The 25801-nt window shown below is 39.7% G+C and overlaps 1 protein-coding gene across 4 annotated transcripts in view; it reads right to left on the bottom strand.

Moving 5' to 3' along the window:
- NYAP2 (neuronal tyrosine-phosphorylated phosphoinositide-3-kinase adaptor 2) overlaps positions 1 to 24969 on the bottom strand; it is a 136279-nt gene extending 111310 nt beyond the window's left edge. Inside the window, exons 1-3 of one of the 4 annotated variants that reach the window (XM_040074244.2) lie at positions 24924 to 24969; positions 23691 to 24181; positions 16836 to 17078 (exon numbers count right to left, since the gene is read on the bottom strand). In XM_040074244.2, the coding sequence (XP_039930178.1) occupies positions 16836 to 17041 (206 nt within the window). In that variant the 5' untranslated portion in view covers positions 17042 to 17078; positions 23691 to 24181; positions 24924 to 24969. Of the gene's footprint in view, positions 1 to 12923; positions 13024 to 16835; positions 17079 to 23690; positions 24182 to 24422; positions 24514 to 24923 lie in introns of those variants that run through there. The other 3 variants (XM_040074243.2, XM_040074246.2, XM_040074245.2) reach the window with 3 other exon arrangements.
- Between the last annotated feature and the right edge of the window lie 832 nt (positions 24970 to 25801).

Below are 25801 nucleotides of genomic sequence, written 5' to 3'. Positions count from 1 at the left end.
CAGTATTTCCTACAAAACAGGATTTTAAAAGTCTACATAAAGCTTTTTCAATTCCTCACAATTATTTTGTAGGGGAAAGAACATAAATGTGAAGCTGAGAAAAAAAATTTCTCGTGGCATACATAGTAATTACCTAATGATCTGTAGAACAAAAAGGCACAAAGGCAATAGATGCTGGGTTATTATTTGCTGTATTAGACCAGGAGAATTCTAAACACTTGGAATATTTTTACTTTTGCATGATTTATCTTATGTGTTTCTTTGCCTTGCTTTGATCTCATCTTCAGACCACCAATCTTGAGCTCTGTTCAGTAAAGAGGGAAAATTGTGGGGATCTCTACCTGCAGATTTCAAAGCAGGCAGCTCCTAACTCTCACCAGGCTCTTGCTGGGCTGTTCAAATTAGAAATGGAAAAAGCAACAATATGCACTATTTCTGCTAGAATACACATGGGCCTAATACACTCTTTAGGTGTTATAAGAAAGCAGGAAATAGACTGACAGAATTTTATAGGGGGGAGTAATTTTTTTTTTAACAAGTAAGAATCTAAGACAGGAAGACAAAAATTATTCCAGCCTTCAAAAATTTGTCCTGATATTTCATCCTCAATCAATAAGAGGAAAGCAAACGGTGTCCAGATGCTAATACGGGTGTACCAGATCTTTATTAAAGAAAGCAGATCTCAATTTCTTTTCCTTTTACATGGCAGCTCCAATGTTTCAAAGGTTAATACGCTGAGAGCTGTCATATTTTATATGTTACTTTATTTAGTAAAGATAATTTCACAACCACTATACAAACACTACTGTAAGTAGTCAGAGCTGTATTCCAGCCACTGAAAAGCCTCCTCTGACTCTTGTACCAAGTTTATTCACTTCGTTTAAATAGAACCTAGTAGCCTCCAACAGAGACCTGAACTCATGTGAAATGCTTGTTCCAAACAGAGTTAATAAAGATTGAAAGAAAGCTTCTGCAGTTGTATTTTCATTTGTACAAATGCCTTTCCTCAGGAGCTGCGGGCCCATGCCAGGTGGCAGCAGCTCTCTTCTGGAACACAGGGCAAAGCTTGGTTATGACACTGAGAAAAGCAGCTCTGCCTTGTGCCCCGGGTTTGTGCTGTGATGGGATTTGCAGCTGCTAGAGGACCCCAGATGGAGAGCTTTCCATCCAGGCCACCTCCTGGATCACTGCTCCCCAGCCTCTGCAGCCCCTTGCCTCCCTGCTGTCTGGCTCAGGGAGCAGGAGACACCGCAGCACTCTTTATGTGCACACCAGCCCCTGCATACACAGTGAACCCAAGTACCCCTGACAGTGACTGACAGGGACAGAGAGCATTGAGGCCTGAGCTCAGGTGAACACCTCTGCTGGTCATGTGGAATTTGGCCTCACACCGTAGAAACCTTGGAGGCAGGTTACTGCAACTCTGTGAAATCAAATGGGCACAATCAAGTACCAAAAAAGCACAACAAGTGTGTCAAGCGCACCAAAGGCCAGCAGGCATACTGACGGATTTTTCCACCACAAACAGAAGCATTTTATTCTGTCTTAATGCAAGAGATTGTGGTATAAACCAGCATACGGAATGATAAAAAACTCCCTAAAAACAATTAAAAAAAAAAAAAAAAAAAGGCCAAGTATTGTTTATTTTCACACAGAGGCTGAGATATATGCCATTTAATCATAGGACTGTCCTTGCAGTTGGAGTTTTAGTGAGACTGTAGAGCAGGAGATGTGCTAGAAAAAAACAATGCTATGCATTACCTCAGGAACTGGACTACTCCAGCTAACACAAAATATATGTAAACTAACACTTAATAAGCTCTGAGCAATTATTTACATTTATTTAATTAAAAAAATGTGAATAGCCATATATTTAATTAAAACAAAACTTAAGGTCTCTTTTGCTAGTAGGTATCAAGTAAAATCAATAAACAACCTCAGTCATTTACAAGGCACTTTATGAAAGAAGGTCTACAATAAATATGCAGTTCTGATGGCCTTGCCATCAAAGACTGAAAAAAGCTTTTTCCATCCTCTTATTTACATTAAATGGACAAAAAGGGTTAGAAATAACCAACCTCCCTTTCTGTTTTTCTGTCACTTGCTCTCAAAGAACAACACCCCAAAGGTATTCTGAAAAATTAAAGGAGAAAGATATATAGATAAAAGTTTTGGTATTCTGTACAGAGAGGGGGGAAATTTACTGATTCAATTATTTTCCATCTCAACAACTGGGCATCCAGAAGTTGAAATGTATAAACGAATATAATTTATCCTACCCCATTTTTCCTGACTGTGTGTTCAGTGTGAAGTAGAACAAAAGTTGTCTCACAAAAGCAAACCAAAACAAACCAGAAGGTTTGCAGCAAACCCCTTCATAACGTGGCTTCTCCTAACATTAAGGGTGTCTGCAGCCAGACACAGCACTTGGGTGTGTCGATGTGGCGACAATAAATCACCCAGGGAGAGACTTCACCGGCAGCGCCTCATCCCCTCCTCTTTAGGCAGGGCCTCCGTGTTACATGTGGGAGCCAGCTGCAGATCACGGGGACCCCATGGAGAGAAGAAGCAAGCCCCAGAAAGCCCTTGCTGAGCTGCCATGGCCTGAGACAGCCTTCCAGAGCAGTCTGAAGGTGTCAGGAGGAAAACTGGGACTTGATCCTTTAGCTACCCAATAGAGGCCTCTGCAGTGGAATTGCCACCACTGGAAATTAAAAGAGTGCCCTGTGACACAGGCCAGCGTGCCTGCAGGGCTTTTTATCTAATGCAGGCTTTAAAGGTGGATTTCATCAGAACTAAAGCAAGACTACTTTTGCAGCCACAAGGGTAGAGAATGAGCCAGAGTAACACTGAGGGGCAAATGCTGTCTCCTTAAAGCTCCTGCGCTTCTCCAAAGAGCTGGCTCAGAAGGTAGAGGCTAAGAGCCCCTACAAATAAAGTTCTTCTGGGACAATTTTTCTGGGGAAGTGACCTGTGGTTTGGCTTTGTTAAAGCTTGGTAAAACATCTACATTCATACATCCCAATGAATTTCAGTGAACAGAAAGATTGACAGCCCTTGCTGGGGCAAGGTGCAGAGGCCAAAGACCACACTCCGGGACAACCTGTCCCAACCTTCCCAGAGCAACCTCCCACAAAACAGTAATGCATCTGGATGGACACACTTCAGCACCACATTAACAGAGATACTGACTGAACATAGATTTGAGCTCACTATTAGGCTGGTGAGAACTGCTTATTCATTTGGTATTGTGAGGAGTTCTTCGATTTTACAGCTAGGGTTTCACATTGGCTAAAAATTAATATTTATTTCCACTAAAGAAACAGCAATGGAAGAAGCTACCATTCTGAAAACATGGGCGAAACCTCTACTTTTCTCTGTTTATTGCCCATATTTAATTAACCAGAAGCATGCCTTTAAAACCAAGACATTTAATAGCTTAAGATGGCATAAATTTTATACTGCCTACATAATAGCCACGGTGACACTAAGAAATGAAAACTCCTTTGTGGAAGAAGCTACATTTGAACCCAAAGTTAATTGCAGTATTTTTCTCAAAGTGCAAATCAACACAAAACATTTTAGAAAAAGAGACATAAAAGGAGTCAATAACACATGCTGGTCAACCTTACATTAGTGTCAGCATACATTAATAATGGCATAACACAGGAACACTGAACACTGCTACTTTTAAAGAATGTATCATTTTCAAGCAAGCACAGCTGTCAATTCTTTTACTAGGAAACTGCATATTTATATACATTTCATTTTTTCAGTTGTGTGGGGTTTTTTGTTTGGTTGGTTGGTTAGTTAGGGTTTTTTTATTATCAGCTAAAATGCATGTAATATAGATTTGGAGAGTGAGAGGGAAATGAAAATAACCAATATTAGACATTTAGAAAGGAACCAGGGGTCAAAGCTCTCGTGTCACTTCCAAATGCCCTTAAAACTGCATTTGACAAGAAAATGCATTCAGCTTATTTTGTGCATAGCTTAGAATTCAGGGCAGCCCACAGCTCTCCCCCTTCCAAGTGTTTGGGAATGGTAAACAAATTGGCAGATAATTACATTCCGTCTCTTAGCAACCCTAAACGTCTTGCAATGATGTTATTGGCCTTTTTTTCTGATGCGTACTGGTAATGATATTATTTCCACAAATTTTAGACCCAGTCTGACAAACCCACTTCATACAGAACCTCCTGGATCAGAATACAGTTATTGGCAGCAAAGATCAGCTGTGAAAGCTACCATCTTGTTTGTAATCTCTTGGGAAGACAATTCACAATAAATATATACTGAGGACAAACAAATGACTAAGTAGGAAGAGGCTCGTCAAAATATTTTGTCACGAGCCTAAATAGCCTTTTCCACTGCCATAACTGCAAACACACAATACAGAAACCTGTGGTTTAAACACAAACCTTTAGACAGCAAAGTTTATTAGTTAAGTGAATTAATGAAATTTGAAATTTTAGAATAGAAGAGAGGTTCGGGCCAGTTTCTCAGGTAAAGAATTGATTGCAGTAATATTCTGAAAATGCAATCCCACTTGTAGGCATGAAGGAATTCTAAAAAGCCAGTTCATGAAAGGGGAAATATTGCTGCCACTCCTCCCCTTCTGCAGACACAGCACAACACAGCAGCAGCAGATTGCTGGGAGCGGTTGTCAAAATCTTCACTACATTTTAGTGGAGTGGAGAGGGCCTTTGTTCAGTGCCTTCCCTGGGCAGACAATCTCTAAGTTTCCTTTCCCTCTTCATAATATACCAGAACAGGTACTAACAACAAATAAAAGATGCTGAAAAATCAGTACTGCCATAAAATACAATAAAAACAGTAATCTAGAATACCTTGTTCTGCCAAAAGAGTTTTTGTTACACGTTCCCTTACACGTCTCCTCATTTAAAGGCTGATTTTGTATTAAAATCTGTGTACAATTACTGGCAGAGATGCATGATACGCACTTTGTCACTGTGTCCCTATAACACAGATAATATTTCTTTGTTTAGTGGTTGATTTAGGTACAAGTGCCTCTCTAAATTAATTTCCAAAGTGAGTTATTGTTCCCTTACCATAGATCTTCCTCAAAATGGTAACTAAACAATAAACTCATTTGAAACAGAAGGAACTAGAAGTCTCTCACTGGATAGTGTTAATTATCAGTATTTGCACCTTGACTGATTACTCGGGAAATGAAGATGAAAATCTGACAACCTGGAACTGGACACTGAAAATAGATTTTCCTCGAGTTCAAAAGCAACACCATAAATCACAGAAATTAACTTCAGCACATGGACTTAAGAGCTGGTCTCTCTATAATGTTTGATAAATTGCATCTGCATAGCAGACAGGAGCCTAAATAACTTCAAGGGGTTTTGGCAATAACTAATTAAGACAAATGCAGTATTTCACAGTGTTTTGTTGCTGTGTAGTGTTCTCCATTTTAGTCAGGCACCTGGTAGTGTAGCTGGGCTCACACAAAATTCTTGACACAAAATCCTCTTGTTTCCAACTAGATGAGAAAGAAAACCACATCACTTCAGTCAGGCATCTGACAGAGGAGAGGCAAAGAGAAGGGGAAAGTGATTCCTTTCCATTGTTTTAGTAAAGATCAGTTTTTCAGGAGCTCCTTTCCAAGTACAGACTGTGCTAGTGGGCGGCTGAGCTGACCCTGACAGCAGCATATGCTGCATCTGCCCTATAGCAAAGGAATCAGGGCAGCCCAGCACCACACCCAACACCAACAACTGCTGCTGTTCCCTTTGTGCACACTAAGGTGCAGGCAGACACTCATGCAACTCCAGCCCCACCTCCCAACTTCTCCTTCCACAGCACCACTCATTCCTGTGAGACTGCAGCCCTCCAGATTTCCTAATCAAACATCACACATAACTCCTTTTAAACAAGCTAAGTTAGGGGAAACTCGTATCAGACCACATTTTGCTGGGTAAGGAGCTGGAGGTCATTGTCATCATAATCAATCATCATCATCAGGTCTAAGAGGAAGTATGTAAAGGAGCCAAGGTCTTTTTGGAATTCTTTGTTGATAATGGAATGAACCAGGGTTGGTTCTGATGTGGTTTTTTGTTTTGTTTTGTTTTCTTTTTTTTTCTTTCTTTTTTCTGTCCTCATTCACTCTTCTGAAATCTAGTAGAATCTAGGAAGTGAGAGCAAAAAATGTTTCCAGAAAAACAATATATTCAGTATAGTCCACTCAACTGCAAAAAGCTCCTTAATATCTAATTTTAAAAAATCATAATTAAAACCCCCACTACTTTATCTTTACAGATAAGATTTTTTTTTTTTTTCCAAATGAAAGCGACACAGAAGGGGAAAAAAGCTATGAGCAAAGCCTTTTCAACCTTCATCCATTTTTTAAAATGCTCAAAACATTATCTAAGAAGAGAAGAAGGAACGCAGGCAAGATGACGCTGGTGAAAGCCTCGATGCTCAAAGCCGGTTTCCCTTTAAGGAGCTGCCTGGGCTGGAGCAGTCACATGGGCACTGGTGTGTGTGGGTCTGTGCTCAATAAGCCATGAAGCTCTTTGGCTGAACCAGTGCTGTCATGTGAGCCACGGGTTGCCATGGCAAGAACATATGCGGCTCCCGATCCGCTCCAGCACTGACGCAGCGCAATTCACATTAGCAACGCACAAATATGATTTCCCAGGGAAAAGGAAAAAAAAAACCCTGCACTTCTCTTTGCCTAACAGTTTGGCTATAAAGCTGAAACAATTAAAATTATCTCTGAAATGGTATTTATGATAAACTGCTGAAAAATCTTCTAATCTCAGAACAATAGCCATGTAACAAACACTAGCAGTTCAATCTTCGATAGCAGCTGCATTTTGGCATAAGCAGTACATGAATTTCAGAATATTTTTCCATTTAACTACCAAGAATATTGAATTTCTTCTTCAGCCTTTTAATCACTTACAACTGGAAGGGAGATGAACAGGAGATGGCTGTGAAATAAAAATCATGTCAAACCAACCCTAAAATTCACTCATCTTTAATTCCTAACAGGGTAATCCACAGGCTGACATTCATTGCAGGAAATTTCTTGAAAGGTGTTCCTGACACTGAGGTAGTATTTTACCATCAGAGTCCTAACATCTGGTACCAAAATTAAGCAGTTTTCTAATACAGCCGGCTAATGAAGACCTGTGTCATATGGGCTGCCATTCCTAACTTGGTGATGGAATGCAGCTGGGGCTACTTGTAACCCAAAGGCTTTTATTGAGGGGATTCTGCTTCTGTAGGGGCAGCCATGGGACAGTTTTACCAGATTGAGGTCAATTCCAACAAGGCACGTTGTTCTTGCACTTTCAGGAACCTCACTGTGATGGCAGGATCTAACACAAAATGTTCAGAGACCTCTGGCATACCATAGCCTTCAGTACACATACAGGGGATATGCCTGTGTGCTACTGCTTTCAGGGAAAAGATATTCCAGTCCCGAAATAATCTCAGATAGGGACTTTACAATAATTTATAAGGAGTCTAACCATAAAAAGTGAGTGCCCAAGCATCTGAACAATTATGTAAAAGCAAGACAGACCTCAAAGTAATTGAAATTTTTAATAAAGGTCAGTCCTTTGTCTCCATGTTTGTAGAAGTGCCTGAAAAGGGATAACTTATATTGAAAAAGACAATGAATTCTCTCAGTATTTCCTTCCCACCTGAAAACCAAATAAAAATTCAATTTTAGTTAAAGCCAAATAGATTCCCTATACCTCTACATGGCCTTCCTAACTCTGCCCATCACTTATAGGGGGCTGCTCTCAAACCTCACCATTCAGCCTATAATTGCTACCAACTCAGGGCATGTGGAAGTGCAGAGCCCTCTCAGCAAAGAAACATCATGATGTTGTCTTTGTTCTTTCCCCTCATTAAAAGATATTCTATTGGGACTTCATGGGTTAATTTCAGATCCTTCTCTTCTTTAACCTTATGCTTTTTACTGCACTCCAACACATCTAACTTTCAGCACATACTATAGGTTTTTCTCCAAAAACAATAAAAGGGAAAATCTCCATTGCAAATCACTTGCTGGTTTAAAGGAATCAGAATACTAAAGCACAAAGTGATGCTCCAGGATTTCCTTTCCATTACAGTGAGCAGAATTTAGCATTGATTGCTATTATTTTTAATGGGATGTCCAAAATATTGAAGACCTACATCAGTACTGATCCAATCAAGATACTTCTCCCACAACAAAATTGCATAACACACTATATGAATTTTACTGAAACGACACCTTGAATCTCTCTGCCTAAGAATGAATAATATCAAAATCTAACCCCTAAAATATTTGAGGCAGTCTCAGGATGTAAATGATTTTGTTGTGCTACTGAGTTTTGTTAATGACAAAATTGTTGATATCTCACTCAAATTCATCTCATCACCAAAAATTAGAAAAATGAGATCACCAGTCAGGCTGCTACTAATGTGATTTTGGTGTTAGCAGACTAATTTTTTAATTAGCCTCTCTAGGTTTACTTATTCAGACATGCCTATTGTGGATGGCTGCAGGATTATCTCATGTCAGAGTCACAAAACTGAGCATAGGAGAAATAACTTCTCACACTCCTCAATACCTCTCTTTCAGCCCTGAGCATTCTGCAAACAGTAGGAATTTGCTACCCTATAGCTGCACACAGAGAAGCAAAACAAACTCTGTGTTTAATTGTAGAAGATTATTCTCTAGATGGGCTGTATTTTTAAACAATCTCTTTTTGCAGTACTAAAGGACTCAGCAGTTTCCTTTTGTCTTTAAAGATTCAATTAAAAGTATGTTCCCGAAATTAAATTACAGCATGAAATTAGCTAAGGGTATGAAATACGGCATTTGCCCTGGCATTCAGGGGAAGGCTGTTCAAAGCAATTCACTTAATGGCTCCAACATGTGATCTCAACTTAATAACTAAAGTGCCCTCAGCTCACAGAGGATCTACTGGTGAGATATGCCCTGTATAATCCACCAAAAAGAGAAATGGATTAAACCCAGGTAAATCTTATTAATTTATGGAAAACCCTGCAGTTACTCTCATTTTTGATCTTTTAAAATGTTACCATTTTGTCAAGAAAAACTCTTGTTGGCAGGAATATTTCTGTGGGTTTTAGCTGGTTTTGGCCTTCTCAATCTCGATACATTCCAGAAGCATCTGCCGAGGTCCATTGGAAGTGTTTGCTCCTCTGCAGCTTTCAGAGAGAACTGGTGGATGTAATTCATCACAACCACTGGGGACACACTTGAGTTTATTCTGTGCTGCACTAATACAGGGAAGGAAATGAGCAGTCCCTTAACTCCTCAGCTGCCCCTTTACTCACCCGTTGGGTACAATTCCAGCTCGTGCTGTGAGCTGTCTGCTCTGCGTGCGCTGGGTTCATGCTTCAGAGGAATCTAATTTCCATATGGGGTCCTTGGGTGCTGTGCAATGAAAAGGGGAATGAAAACCACCTTCTGTGGGACCAGAGCAGCTCCCTGTGCTCATTCCCAGGCTTCTGGCAGTTCATGGGGGGCTGTGGCCCCTGCCCCAGCCCAGCAGGTCTCTCCCAAGGGCTGAGCTGGGCTCACCTGCTGGCTCTGCTCTTCCTCAAGGAAGGCCCCGTGCTCAGAACACACCACACAAAGGCCTTTTTTCAGTTGGTTGGTGTGATTTATTTCTGTATATATATTTATCTGACTTTGCTTAAGATTACAACTTAAATTAAAGTAGAAAACCAGAAGGAAAAATAAAAGCATTCTCAAATTAACTATAAAACCCACAGCTAATAATGTCTCTGCAATCTCTTTCTTCTTTAATCTCTCCCTGCTCCTATTTTAATCCAATCACACAAAAATCTAATCACTGCACATACATATTCCTCTTTTCATACAAATTTTTAGCCACTGATGCATCATAACTTGACAACAGGATGCCCTTCACCTGCTGCCTCTGTTACAGAAGTGGTATGACATTCTCTTTTTTCAGAGGCCAAGATCAGACTCTACTTTAGGCTAAGAAAATAAACATCCCAATTAAGTAATCAAGTATTATACTATGTTTCCCTGTGAAAAAATTATAAATAAATAAATAAATAAATAGAAGAATGCATAGCCTGTCAGGAGGGTGCTGAGGAGAACATGCAAAGGGCACAGATGCCTGCCAGCTGGATGGGGCTTAAAGCAATCTTTATTAATATTAAATCCAGCCAAATGCAGCTGTGATTCATGGCCCTGAAAAGAGCAATGAACTGAGCTATTTTGCTCAAAGAAAACATTTGTTTTTCTTCAACTTTATGAACAGTTATTGTTAAACTATGGATTTTCCTGAAGGTACAGAAAGATTCACTCTTCCTATTCTAATGCTGGCACAAAGCATCCGTTCTCAGACTGGGGCTGTGTGTTCCCAATGTCTAGGAAAATGGCTAGCTGCAATTTTGCTGCAATGGGGAGTGAGACTTCTTTCTACATGCTTCTTGTACATGTATCTGTCCTCCAGGTTGCAACACCAAATTTGGATCACAGGCAATAACAAAATCTGTCAGGGGTCAATGAACTTCAGCATGGAGCAGTTTTTGGTTACTGGAAAACTTGGGCCAGAACAGATCAATGTTTTTCATTTGCATGTGAATTGTGCTGAATGTATTTCTCTATTAATAAAGTCCATCCTAAAACAGTTATACAAAGCTTCATCTAGACATGCTTGAGAATAGTCTTCCTTATTTTTTATCCAGCCTTCATAACAAAAAAATTAATTAAATTCTACTCTACTCTTTGCAATTTTGTAACATACTTGAAGACATTTTCCAAACAAATGCAAACATCTGACTGCAAATAATGGCATCACCAGAACTCTACAGGATCATGCAAAAAATCTCTATTTCCACAGCTCTACATGCATTTCTCTTGCTAAGAAGGCTTTTGGGTTTGAAGAAACGCAGGATAATTTTAACCACATCCTTTAGTTGAAGAGCAATCAAAAGATAGTGAGAGAAGAGACTGGAAATAGAAGTGGAGTGGGAACAAATGGCTACAAACTGTCCATTAAGATCCACGAGCATCTCTCAGCAGTAGTGTGCCAAGGGCTGTGTCCCGGAGGTACAACACACACCCGGGAGGACTCAGTGTGCCCAGGCAGCTCCAGCCTCCAGGCTGATGGGAACACAGGCCCAGATGGAATTGGAGCAAGGCCAGCAGTCCTGTGAGTACCAATAGCTTTGAGACACTTCCACTGGGTTTTAACAAGAATAGGGGTCTGGAACCCCTTTAGAAGCCTTCTGGGCTCTGTATGACCCCACACTCCTAATGCGCTCCTAAATAGAGCAAATGAATCCCAAGAGAAAAAAATGCACCCACCTACACAGTGGATCAGTATAGGTCTGAGCAGTTTGTGGAACAATGAAGGGAAAGAGACCATGTGAAGACCCTGAGAAGAAGTAAAGGTTGTAGACAGAAGCCCTAAAATGGAAGAGTTTTTGAAAATAATATCAAGATTTAGATAGCAAACTGATAATAATTTCTGCTTTATTTCCTTGGTCTTTTGGATTGCGTGGCTGGATATCAACCTCTGTGGTAAATTTTAAATTACATTAATGAAATGACTGTTCTAAAATAAAACTTCTCTGAATAACAGCAATATAAAATAATTTACATTGTGTCTGTTGTTTATTTTGTGTGGCAATAATACAGACAGCCATATGGATATGAGCATTTGGAAGGCAGGATTTGTTGGCTAAATCATCACATCTGTTTACTTCTAAAAGCAACAAAAATACATTTGGAGGTCACTGACTGCACAACCATTTCACTTTTAGTGAAAAAAAATTATCAATGCAACTCTTTCTACATTGAACCAATTACAAAACACACTGCAGGATATTTTCATGAGAAAAAGGTTTTGAAATAATAGAAAAATATTAGTCTCTATCCCACCTCATGAGCCACTTCCACCATAACAGTGGTATCAGAGCGATAACTTAATCTAGGATGAAATAAGCATGCAACATGTCCAGGAGGAAGATAAAGAAAACAACAGTGCCCCAGTTAATCTTCCTCATAGCAGAAACCATTTGATCAAAGGAGCGCGTACCACTGACCCCAAAAGACACATTCACCAAGTGAACTCAGATTTGAATTAAAAACATAAACAAACAGAAAAGCCCCCAAACAAACAAACCCAAACAACAACAACAACAACAACAACCCAAAAAGACCCCAAACAAAACAAAAAAACACACCACAACCACAACAACAACCAAAAACCCTCCACAACTTATGTCAACACACCGAGCCAAAAACAATGGGGTAACTAGTCATAATGTATAATATTTCAATAATGTGTTTACAGGTATTTCAACTGAGGCTCTCACCATGACCCATAATATTTAATGCAATTCCTTCACCATTTTTTTGAGGTCAGGCTATAAGCATACTGTAATCTAGCAAGCATAATTATTCCTGCAAATTTAGAAATGCACAGTTTACTGCACAGAATTTCAACTACAGACAGATGTTCAGAAAAAAAAAGAAATAGTACTTTAAACATTCTTTCACCTAAAGTACTGTTCTGATTTCAAGACAATTATAAAAATTAGGTTAATAAAAAAATTATTTTAGGTTAATTTTCACTCTGGTAGAAATATTTTGGTAGAAACTCTTCAGCTTGTCCATATAGTCTAAGATTACACACATTTTCTCAGCTGAACAGAGCTTTTTGCAGTGAATAATCTCATGCATAGAAATGTTTTTATATTTTCTTACTGTCACCCACGCTTGATAACAACTTTTAGCTGAAGGACACATCATTTAGGTCTTGTTCATGAAAGAAATTAAGGATAGGAATGACAGAAAACTACAGAAAGATAATACCTGAATTCAATTATTTCCACGACCATTTTAAAAAAGAGAAAAAGGTGAGAGAAAAATGTGATCTTACTTTTGCTGATGGGTTAGTCTTCAGTATTTGGTTTGCCAAAGAAAGGAGAGGTTATGACAGCTGTTCATTACAATTCCTTCTTTACTACAAGAGCTTAAATCTGCCACTGGCTGGCTGGCCCATTTCTGCTAGCTTTAGCACACAGCAGTGCTCCTAAAAGCTCCTCCTCTTGACAGCATCTGTCTGGATACAAGCACAACAAGGCTTTCCATAGAGCCATTTAGGTCCTGGGAATAGGCTACAAGTAAGGGAAACCATTAGAAGTAAATATTTTGATGACTAAGTCCTGAATTTGGCAGGCAGAAATTCATGCCCACTGTCACCACCAGCTTTACAGTAGAGTAGTCACATCTTCACAGTGTTACAAGTGAAAATGATGACTTCCCTGACAGAAAGAGTAACTTGAATTATGCATACAAAATAGAACCCAGACCTCTGAAAGCATGCACTCTTTAAAAGTTTAATTTTGATTAATGCAACATGTCTGAGCCTTCAGAAGAAGAGGGTTCATGATTTGTTTCTTAACAAGGTTTTATATTTGCGCAATTAAAAAGGGAAAATATTGGTGAAGTGTCCACACAAAACCATAATAAAGTATCTAAATATGTGCATTTCAGTTATGGTTGAGTCAAAAAGCAGTTGCTCATTCTAACAGATGCCCTATATAAACTCCAACTACTCACCTTTTTCCTGGCACCTACAATAGCTGAGGCAAATCTACCTTCTGTTCCTAGAAATGCTGCCTACAGCTGATGCTGTATCATGGCAAATGTACATCTCATGGTATTGCCAATGAAAATAATATTGCTCCATAGTTTTATTTGCAATTTATAGTCTCTGTGGGCAATATGCCAGTACCTCCTCTTAATCTGGACACAGCTCGCTGAATAGACAATGATCATGTAATGAAACCAGAAGAATAAAAGACTGAAGAAAAAAACGTCTATACATTAGGTCCTATATACATATGTATTTATTGTGTCTTACTCTCAGCTACTAATCAGCACATTAACCTTATTTTCTCTGCATGAGTGCTAAGTACCATACTAAAATTAGGTCAGAAATTCAGATCAGATCAGCTGACTCAGCCCAGCAAGATTAGACAAAGACTAGTTGCTGCTTTTTTTTTTTCCCAATCCAATACGCTGTGTTTATCTCCCGCAATGTACAATGGATCCATACATTTTTTCCCCACAATTAACCTATCAGAAGCAGACACCATGAGACAGCAGTGACACTGAAGGTACATCAGTGCTGCTGAAGAAACACAGCCCAATGTATCCTTTGGAAAGAAAAACCTACAATCAATCTTCTTTTTTTTTTTTTTAGGTCATTTTTCAGATCTTGTTTCCAAACTGCTCAGACTAATGCATTTCAATGAACTTAAGTCATTCAGCATAGTTATGAGACGATTTAGGTAAATAACAGCTGCTTCTAAATAGTGTTGTATGTGAATACTACCAATTTATTAGACAATATATTACTCATTATTATGTTGTTAATATACACAACAAACCTTCTTCTAATACAGACCATCTGAACACTGAAATTGAAAAGCTTCTAAATAATTCATTAATTGGGCTAGCAGGTAATTCTCTGTAGGTGTCAAAGGCGTCTGGCTGCTTTATTTTGGTTCTCACATGCAAAAGAAGAGTGTTTGTGAGAACCCCCTCTCCTCCTCAAAAATCTACCTGCTGTTAATCACAGGGGATGACTCCCTTGTTGCTAAGGAGATTGCTTTCAGCTATACTGGGAGTCTCCAGACTGGTGGCAGCTACCACTGCACATGTGCACCACTTGCTATCTAGGCCACGCTCTCAGGAATTAGGGACAATATAAATACCCACCAAGATAAGGTAAAGACATAAAGAATATAGCACAGAACAAGGAAGAAATCCATGATCCTACTTTACCCTTTCCTGACTGCTGCATTTCAATAGACAACATGGTCTCAGATGAATCTCTGGAGGTTACTAGAGGGAGACAACTCAATTGCAATCAGCCTAAGTGATTTCAGGCATGGTGGTTCCTTTAGTCAAATCAGGTATTTTCCCTTGGTCTGCCATTGCTTTTAGTTTTTCCTACCAAAGGCTGATGCCAAGTATCTTTTTTTTACCTCTCCAAGTTTGCATGGGAGAAAGTAAAAAAGACTTAAAAGAGAGTGTCTTTCAAGGTTTCTTGAGGTGTTTTCCTACTTTGTTTCCTCAGGCAGATATTGTTCCCCCCCTCAGTGTTATTGAGATAAGCCAAGTGGGGGGGATCAGAGGGGATCCCTGCAAATATTTTTCCCACAGAAGAGCACTGTATTGAGGAAAAGTTGGTATCTCCAAACCACATACAAATACATGACCTTCCCCCAATAAGCCCATTGTGCTTCCTGTCTTCTGGCTCTGTGACTGAGGATAAATACTCTCTTTTCATTGATCTCAGTTGAGTGTGGGCAAAAATTTCATTGTTTGGCTCAGCTCTAAATGGTCTGTACTTATCCAGAGCTCTTCATCAAATCACTTTGCCAGGATCAATGAACAAAACCACACAAACCAACCACAGTGTAGGAAATACTGTCACTACTATTCAAAGGAGGAAGAAAAGCTTGGCTAGAGGACTATAAAGAACCAGGTAGGTCCACAAGTTATTCTCTCATATCCCAAGAAACCTACTCATAACAAAATCTGTAACCTTTATGGTCACAAATATAAAAGCACATGCAAGCAGGTTAGCCAGAGTACAGCCTATTTAGCTGTATTCACCTTAATTTCACATTATTCTTATCACTCCAATGAAGTTACTGACTATCCAAATGGTTCCACTTCCTGGAACATAAAGCAGCCATATTTTTGGCTATAATTCCTTCATCTCCATCCTCTCTCAAACAGCGTGTGCTGCTCTTTTCCTTTTAATGTTCCATCAAAATTATCAGACTACTGAGGCGTTGCTCAAATGCTCACAGCACAGCATGTCTGTTATACCTGGATGTACAGTACCCAAGACATGGCATAAAATTTAATCACTTAAACTGAAATATGGAAGATTCATGCTGGGGAAAAAAATTCAAAGGACCTCCTATCAGTTTATGCTCAAGCCATCCATTTGCATATAAAAGTTAAGGATTTGGATGGAGGATTTACCTGTATTACAGAATTTTACCTTCATCTCAAGAGAAAACAATTTTTTTTTTTAATTGGCAAAGGTGTATGTAATAAATATTTATATCTATTCCATTCAACCTTCTTTTCCTCTCCAAGAGGCTGCAGAGATTTCATTGATATCCATTGGCACAAGAGGCCAGGTCATGCAAGTGCTCCTCTCATTAACTGTCAATTAAAATCAATGGAATTGTTCAAGAAGAGCCATTATAGGGTTCTGCCCATCAGGGGCTTGATCCGTTTTCCTGCAAGTGATTGCAATATTGTTACTGACTCCAGAGATCACAGAATTGAAGGGAAAATGTAAATAATAGACACTTTTTTAAAAAAAACAAAAAAACCTCAGACACCAGTTAGAAAGCTTTGAAAATTTACCAGACTTAAAACACCAGCTAAATAAGTCTACTTTGACCTGTGAGACTGTCCCTGTCTTGCTCACACACATTCTTGCACTAAGTACAAACTGTTCATCTAAAAGCACTAAGAGGATGACAACCCATTTGTCACTAGATCTACATCTCCTATTCCAAAAATGCAAACTTTTTGTTACAACTCACACCTGCTCAAGATGCCACGTATGTTCAAACTATGTCTACACAATGTAAGCCACATTAAGTGTTAGAGGCCTGACAGAGGCCAGAGGTCTGTACTGCTTTTGCCAGCAAGCTGCTTAGAAGTCAACCGCTCTACAACTATTTACCACATCTGAATCCCCTGGTTTTCATTCACTCTGCCAGACCACTCATCTTTTTATCAAAATATTTACCGTTTTATTGCTTCTTCTTGTTTTCTGCGTTTTTCACTCTTTTCTTTCAAGTAAGCCAGGTTTGTTTCATTCCTCATGCGATCATTCTCTCGAGCAATGTCTGATGCATTCTGTATAACCAAGCCATCATAGGCCTTCATCCCCATATCTTCAATATACTGGAGAAAAGCGCCCAAAGTGACCTCCTCCTGATTAGAACTCATCATCTTGCAGGAGATAATGAACAAAGGAAAGCAACGTTTCCTGTAGGTTGAAAAATACGTAATACCTTAATCAGTAGGAAAATAGTTTATGGTTTATAACAGCAAGATCATGTCAGTTGTAATTAACATCTCTGTAAGAGACAATTTTTCAAGCTTTCCCATTTAAAGGATAAAAAACAAAGCAATTCAGAACACAGAACAACATTCCTCCAGACAAGAGGAGACAAAACCAAGAGTCTCTTCTTCCAGGCAACACAGATCCATACAATTACATTGTTTAAATCCCAAAAACACTTCCTCCCAACCCTTCCCATTTCCTAATACCCATCCGTTGCATAAACACTGCCATTCTGAATCTCAGTTTGAACTGAACTGAGAAAGATCCCGTCACAGGACGACAGGTCCCTTTTACAGTTCAGATGAGGCTGCACCAGAGCAGATTAACAGAAGAAATTTCTATTCTGACTACCAGAAAAAGTTCCTATTCTGCAGGATATTCTAAAGTTCAGGTGAAAAGTATTGTTCCATTTTTTGAAACAAAAAACTTAGAAGCTTTTTTCAGGTTCAAAATTTAGAAAGAAATATTGTGAAATATTTTCCTATATTTCTTAGTAATGTCATATGAGCCTATAAGCCCTGGTCATCTGTTGCCCAATATCTTGTTAGCTTGAAGCTCCAAGAATGGACAAGGATGCCCAGCTAAGCTGGGATCTTCAGAACAGACCCTTGAAGTCTCCAAGGATCTGTATTCCAGAAGTATAACAGGCACTGGAGTTTACAGCGCATCCAGCTAAGCACCTTGGAGCAGACAAACTTAGACCCCTGAGTCTTTCCTAGGTCTGTTGTTGGCAGCCTGAAAACTCTACAAAAGGGCCCCAAAAGGTTTTCCATTCATCAACAGAACTCCTGATGTATAGACACATCAGTACCATGTACTATCAGTACTATCAGTACAAATACTACAGGAGACTAAAGGCAAGGTAGAATTTCAAGAGATAGACTGTCTCTCTCTAAAGTCTGTGCTGGATAGGACTAGATTAATCACTCATTAAATAATGAAAGTTTTTAAAAAATAGGACTGTCCCATCTTTTTAAAAATACCGATTATTGTAAGGTCCAGAAGCATTACAAGCTTGAGTGGCATTACCTGTGCACAGCCCCATGAGGGGCCCTCATCCCACAGGCAGGGACTTGGTGCAGGAGTCACTGAGTGATTTGCTGGCAGACCTGGTAGCTGAACTCAGCTCTCTAAGGCACGTTTGCTTATTCACTGCTACAGCATTCCTCCCTTCCCTGAAGAAGGATGGCGTGGCTTCTCGGAATCAGCTTCAGAACATGCCAACACTACAGCTAGAAAGGATCTTATTGAATAGACAGTAAGAATCCTGTCTGCACACAGATTTTAGGGGCAGGGTTCCTGTGGCATCAGCAACAAAATTCTTTCCCCTATTTCCTAGTATAATGTTATATTTCTAACATTTATTACATAGCTGGAGAAGTAAAATTCTGATCTAGGCTGGCACAGGTTAGAAATAAATAAATGAATTAAAATGCTCTTAAGGATTCTAGAAATCCACTCTGGCCCTTCAGATCTGGGCCCTGATTCTGAAAATGCAAGGGATGAAAAGAGTAGAGAAATATATTTCTGCCCATGAATGTTTTTCCCCCGTTTTGATTGGGGGAACTTTTGAAGTGACAATGGTAACAAGCAGCTAGTTTCAGGCACTAAATACGTTAAAAGCACACTGATAATTTCCCCTTTTTCTCTCATGTCTGCATATCAAAATTTCTGTACAATGGTAACACAACCGTTAAAATCATGAAGACTCAGAGGATGCAAAGGGTCTTCTCCTATTACCTCTTCTGCCTTCCAACCTATCAGCTAAGCCTGAACATGAACATAAGGCTGATGTTGAGGGTCACTGTAGTGACCTTTAAGCATTTTCAAGCATGGGTATAAGCATCTCCCACTAATCCCTGCAGGGTAAAACCAGAGAAGGAAGTCTTAGTGGAGCCCAATGTGCCTGCATGCCATTTCACACAGCTCTGAAACTGGAGCTCGCTACAACTCTGCTGGGCTGGAATGTGCATTCAGCCACTCTGTATGTTCACCATAAGTAGCACACTGCACAGGAGGATGTTGGAAAGCTGACAGTGAACTGAACAGACTCTATAAATGCTATGATTCTTCAGCAGACATCATTTTAGACTAATTCCTGACCTTGTTGATTAAAAAAAGGTCAGATATCAAAGCCCCTTCCTGAGTCTCTCTCTCTACAGCATGAAAGCTACAAGATTAAAACCAATGTTAACAGCACAGACAGCTCTAACTCCCCTTTCTCTGAACTCCTCAAATGATTTCTGCTTTTTGATGGTTGAAGTCTGGGCCATTTCCACAGCAGATGCTTATTTTATTGTGTATTCCATTTTGGACTTCTAGCAAAACCTTATTTCTGCATATGTTGAATTAAATTGAAATAAACCTGCACAACAGAGAAATCTCACCCTAGTGGCTTGAATGGCAGTATTGCCATTGATTTCTTCAGTGACCAGGGTTTACTCCTGAAATATAATAGGAAAGTTTATACTGAAGATAACTTCAACAGTGTTTCAATAAATGTAGTTCTCATTAATTCTTCCCCAAGACACATGATATGTTTTACATTGCCTTTTGTGACTATACTACATTTCTTCCCCTCAGTTTTTCCTTTCTCTTTGGAGGTCAGAAATGAGCTGAAAATTAAGGATATGCTGAATCTCCTTGTATTATGAATGTATTATTTATTTTTTGAACAGGAGGATGAAGATATTTCAGTGTCAAAAAAAAAAAAAAAAAAAAAAAAAAAAAAAAAAAAAGAAAAAAAAAAAGCCCTTATTCTGCTTCATGAACTGAGGAGAGACTTTATATTCTGTTTTTCCACTGATGTTTTTTATTATTAAACTCATGTAAAAACTTACTATTTACTAAATAGATCAAGACCTATTCTTTGTCCTAACGGGCCCAATCCCACAACAGTACTGAGCAACTGCAGCTACTGAACTCCTCCTCTAAGTGTTGATCCTTTGCATGCTTGTGACACTAAATTCAGTTTGGGGTACTCCTGGGGGTAGCTGGGAACACATAGATATTTCAGAACCTTGAACCTGCTCTTATGGCACTGAATCCAAAAAGCCTCTGTGCAAACAGCAAGCATTTTCTCATTTGAACCCCTTGTACCTCCCGTGTATGTGGTATTTTACAGTCTCACTACATTTACTAATAGTGTACAGTTGTGCATGCTATACTTAAACAGGGATTAAAAATGCAAATGGCAGGTGCAAAAAGCTTAATTAGTTACTGTAAACATTTTTACAGTCTTAGTATTCCTTGTGCAGCACACTATGACCAATTTTACTTACAGCTATTAATGTCACTTCAGAGACTACATTACCTTAGTAAATGTGCTCAATAGCTGCAACAGGCTGCAATCAACACATGCAGCCCCTGGAGTCCAATACAAGTGCCTGCCTGTCCCCCTCCTTGGAAAAAAGCTGGACAGCACTGATCAGCTTTTGAAAGGTTCTGATGACTAGCAAAATCAGGCAATGAGCAACTCCTAGCCATTTGCCAGGACAGATGCAGGCACTGGCAAGGGCTCTGTCTGAGAACATTCAGATTTGATAAAACTGTGTAAATGCAAATTGCTAAATAAGTCATGTAAGGTGAGGCCCCATGATTGCGGTATCCCTAAAATGCACACTGTGGTCAGGGATTTTGTTAGCCAGTAACAAGGACTATACAGAGTCACCTATGTATTCATAATCAAGTTGCTTTCAGTGCATTTTGTTTTCTGAAATCAAGCAGTTCTGGAAAATTATAACTGGGAGTTGCACCACTTGAGAAATTCTTTAGACACTCCTTTCTTTTCCCCTCCTCATTGTGAAGGAACAAAAGGAGGCAGCAGGGCAGAGGAAAAGCCTTGGAGTTTAGCTATTGAAGCCAACATACTGAGAAGTCAACAAAAATTGTTTGGAGGAACTTGATTCTGAGTGCTCACTGAACAAGAACATTGAAAATCTGAGCACAAGGACACAAAGGAGTTCTCCATCATGTACACTTCTTAAAGACTAACACTGTGTGAAACCTCACCGAGAAAAAGCCACAATCACACCCATCCTGCTCACTGACACCTGCCCCTTCAGGTACCCCCAGGTCAGTGGGACCCTGGCAGAGGAGCACAGAGAGTCTCACACTGGCATGGCTCATGCATTCAGTTGTCAGCATGGGAGGAATAAAGCAAATAAGATTTTTTTTTTTTTTTTTTTTCCCTTGCCAATGCATCTGGTTTACTGGCAAGGGCAAGCAGTCCCCTTCCCGGTTTGCTGAGAAATATTTACATAACTAAATTCAAGATCATTGTATTGATTCAGATACAATTTCTGTGAGAGCAGAGTGCATTGTGTTTCACAGGACGGTTGCATACCTTACTTCTAATCTAACCCTTTGCTCTTATGCTACATATACGGCATTTTTGATCAAACCACAAACCACCTCCTTTTCATATGATCAGTGTGCAAAAATATTGATTTCAGAATATGAGTAATCAACTGAATATCACAGTATCCAAGCAGCACTACACATGAAGATTCAGACATGCCATTCTCTCTCCTATTCACATCAGGATCCCCAAAATATCAGTTCTTTTCAGCTTGTTTGACAGCCATAAGCTGCAGCTGTGCTGCATTGAAAATTGGCAGTGCTGACATTAAACTGAAGGAGCTTTTTGAAGTAATGACAAAGGCACTGATTGCCTTCTTCCAAACCAGAGGGATTTTTAAAATTTTTTTTTGTTTTTTGTTTTTTAATTTTAACATAGGAGAAGAGACCATGGAAAAACAAGTGTAGGGTTGCCCAAAGTCCCGAGTCCAATCTCAAATTTATAAAGGCCTACTGCACACTTCTTCAGTACTCCCTGATTCCCTCCCAAACACTGCCTCCTCTCTCTGAAAGAACATCTGCTTTCTCATTACCTTTTAACTCCCTCCACTAAATTCATTATAACAGAAGGATTCTGCACAAACAGGGATGATAACCAGCCATTCAACCCTTGATTTTAGGCTGTTGTATTCTAGCTTCTCACAAGAATAAAAGCAGACAGGCCAGCCGTATGCAATTTTCACAAACTGCTGACCACAGCAGCGCTAATAAGGCCCTAATGGTATTGGGTGTACAAAAAAATACTTTCACTGCAATCAAGAAAAATTTAGTGAGCAAAAAATATACTAGAGACTACTTTGCAGAACTCTGTCTCCTGTCGTAACTGTGTCTTATATCAAGTGATATTTGAAATACCCAAACAGCTGAATGTCATGAGACAAATTTCTAATACATGCCTTTTAAAGTTGCATTGCCTGCTCATACTTAACAATAAAGTGACATTTCTGTTTCCACATACAGTGATGCCAGAAATTATAGTATCAAAGAGGAAAGATCTGAAATCAGCTACAACTTTCCTATTACATATCATTTGACACCAATATATGCAGATATTTAAAGAAAAATAACCAAGGAAACACTACTGTCATTTGAAAGTACAAAATATACTTTATGTTCTGGCCGGGATTACAGATTATATACCTGGTGCTCATTATATTACACAGCATGAGCTCTAATACCTGTGTGAAATCACTAAAGCTAAGTAGTCCTGAGTCCTTCACTTGAAGAGGTTAAAAGTGTCTCCTTCAGTAGACTGAAATTGTTACTGCATGGGTTTAAAGTAATAGTCAATTTCTATGGATGTCCTACCCTTCAGAGGAGAAAGCTGTGTTTCCTATAGTTTTAAGAACTAGAAAAATACCCTGGGCCTTGAATTTTGGCCCCCTTGCAGGTGCCTTTTGAAAAGAAAAAAGGTCTTTGCTAACAATGACTCTTCTATGAGTCCAGGATGTAAAAAGCTGTTGTTTACTGTGCAATATCACTTCTATCACTTTTATTCCCAGAGGAAAATAAGGCTTCCTCCTAACCGCGTGGATGCTGGACAATTACAAACCTAGATTCAGAATGGCCAGCACTTAAGTGCAATTATTAGTTTTTATCGTCCCATTATTATGCAGACAACTTATAATCAACAAGAAGTAAAACCACACAACAAGCAGACATATATGCATTCTCTATGCCAATAGGAGTGCATTTGGACTCAGAAGAAATCACGAGCTTCTTGCTGATGGACTTATTTTTTTCCTCCTCTTTAAGAAAATGAAATGGAGATTTTACTACCACCAACATCATGTTAAGATGCTGTAAAATATTAATGGTGCAGTGGGTCTGATAAGTGACTAGCATAGATGTTAGAAATTATTTCAATTAATTAATCAGAAAATATAAAAGAATGGTTTTAATTATTTAACGGTGCTTTTTACAAACAAAAATAAAATCAGCTGCCAAATATCTTCATTACAAGCACAATCAACATGTGAAGTACAGAAACCAGTCAAATAGACTTTGGCTTTTAGTTTAGCAATGGCTTGATTAACACCTTCTAAAAATTCATGCAACCCCGTCACCATGCGTTCTGACAACTCATTATCTCATTTTGTAATGTTAGTTTTTTCATTTTAATTAGCACCATATTTTATTAGCATGCTCATATGATGTATTAAAATAAGTACGTACCAAAATTCAAGTCCGCGGGGACCGCTAAGTGCAATAATCAAAGGTGACTTTTGTCCTGTAAAAGCCCTTTCCTGTGGTTATCTCAGTGCAGTCGGAAGGGATATTTCAGCACCATAAGAAACAGATTTTCAGTTATGCTCAGTTTTTTCTTCAGTTAAAGTGCATTAAATCTTGTTGGCAGAATCGCCCAGATTGTAGAATTCGACATCACTATAAGTCAGTGTTACAGATCTTCTTAACATATGATTAAAATGGCATGGAAAGTTTGGCTTAAAAAAATGAAGTGGAAAGAAAAGACAGGTGCTTGCTTCTTTAAATCCACATTCAGAGAGGAGAGGGTACGGATAATGGGAGGGTATAAACAACACCCCGCGCTGATGTCCAGCAGAGAAGAAACTGGATGATTTTTACCCACTTTACAACACAGACGATTACAGCACCATCAAATGCACTAACACAGAGATTTCTAAGGTGCCTCATTTGAATATGTTCTGTGGAGACAAAAAGAAAGGAATATAAGGAACAGCAAATATCCTGTCCAAATGGCTTCTTGCAGCAGGAAAGATGCTTGCTCGCTCATTGCCACTTACAGAAGGTCTGAAACAGTCTGGCTGGTGGCATCGTCTCTGTCTCTCCCCCCTGACTACAAGCAGGCTTGCTCTCTCCAGCTGCCCGGGTCCGTGGATGCCGCTGTTGATTAATCAGGGATTCTCAAACAAAGAGCAAGCCTACCTTCGGGTGCCAGCAGGACTGTGGGGCTCCTCTCCCGCTGCAATCCGGCTGCAACCAGCATCCTAGCACCTCGGACAGCTCCGCCGCGCCGGGCCCATGGACACGCGAAGCGCCGGGGCGGGGGCGCGCCGGGAGCCGGCGCGGCAGCGGCGTCGCTCCTGGCTCCGAGGCTCGGGCGCCGGCACAGCCTCCTAGCTAGGCAACAGTCTCGCCCTTATTGCCACTGCACTGAAGTCTGATTAGCAAATAATCCAGTGGAAGGGGGGGAATCTGCATGAGCAGCACTGTACATCACATGGAGTCTATAGGTAGGAAAGAATATGAAACAACGCCCTTTCCCCCTCCTTCTCCCTTCCCCAAAAAAAGAGAAATTGTTCTTCCACGGAGAATGTGTAAATTAACCTTTAGCCCATATTATGGCTCAAGGAAATGAGTAGCCACTTAAAAGCAACACCTAAGCCTCAGTTTGATACCTCATATTGATGTATCTTTTGCACTCACCCTCACTGAAAAGCAGTGCAAGGCACACAATTACTGCTGACGCAGATGAGAATGCTGCTTGGGGAAGGAGGGGAGGAGCTTCTCAGCCCATCAAAACAACCTCCCACCACCTGCTCCCATTGCACGAGAACAAAACTACGCAGCTCGGACAGACTGAGCGTGACATTTATGCCGTTTTCCTTATATTGACATGCACACTCTGGAAAGAAGCATTCTGTTTGAAAAGCACATGCAGGGTGAAATGACACAGTTTTATGCTCATCCAGAATTTATGTAATGGTTTGGAAGAAAACATTTCCTTTCTTCTGAACCGGATCAATCTGTGTTTTAGCTCCTCCCTGCAGAGTATGTGCAGTTTTGCTTTCTCTCCCCCAAACCTGCAGCCTGGACACAAAGCAAAAGCGTTCACTCCCTGCACCAAAGCCAGGGAAAAGAGCGATGGCTGAATGTGCACAGATTGCATTACTCCTTTGTCAAATGACATTTCATTCATTGTTATTTCCTAAGTTACAGACATATTTTTCTCTAGCATATATCTTGATTCTGATGTTACAGTAACAGTTGAATTTATTCCTAAAACTAGTAATAGAAATTACGGTCACGGAATGAAATCCTTTCAAAATAATGCATGTCCACATGAAAAATTGTGCTGATACACAAATGAGACCTCACCTACAGAGCACAGGAGAGCTTCTTGCAGATTTACTACCCCAAACTGGAATATCAGCATTACCCCACATTCAACAGCACTCAAGATAGCCAAATAGACACATTGAAAACCAGAGACCACCTTCATGCACTGGAACCAGAGCCTGAAGAAAGTCTGATGCTAAAACTGTCTCCCATATTCACTGGTAATTCATTTCATGCTCACTGTA

The sequence above is a fragment of the Hirundo rustica genome, chromosome 10 (assembly GCF_015227805.2).
Source record: "Hirundo rustica isolate bHirRus1 chromosome 10, bHirRus1.pri.v3, whole genome shotgun sequence".
NCBI lineage: Eukaryota > Metazoa > Chordata > Aves > Passeriformes > Hirundinidae > Hirundo > Hirundo rustica.
The sequence above is the reverse complement of the archived record's forward strand: the minus strand, read 5'-3'. Positions and strand labels throughout refer to the sequence as shown.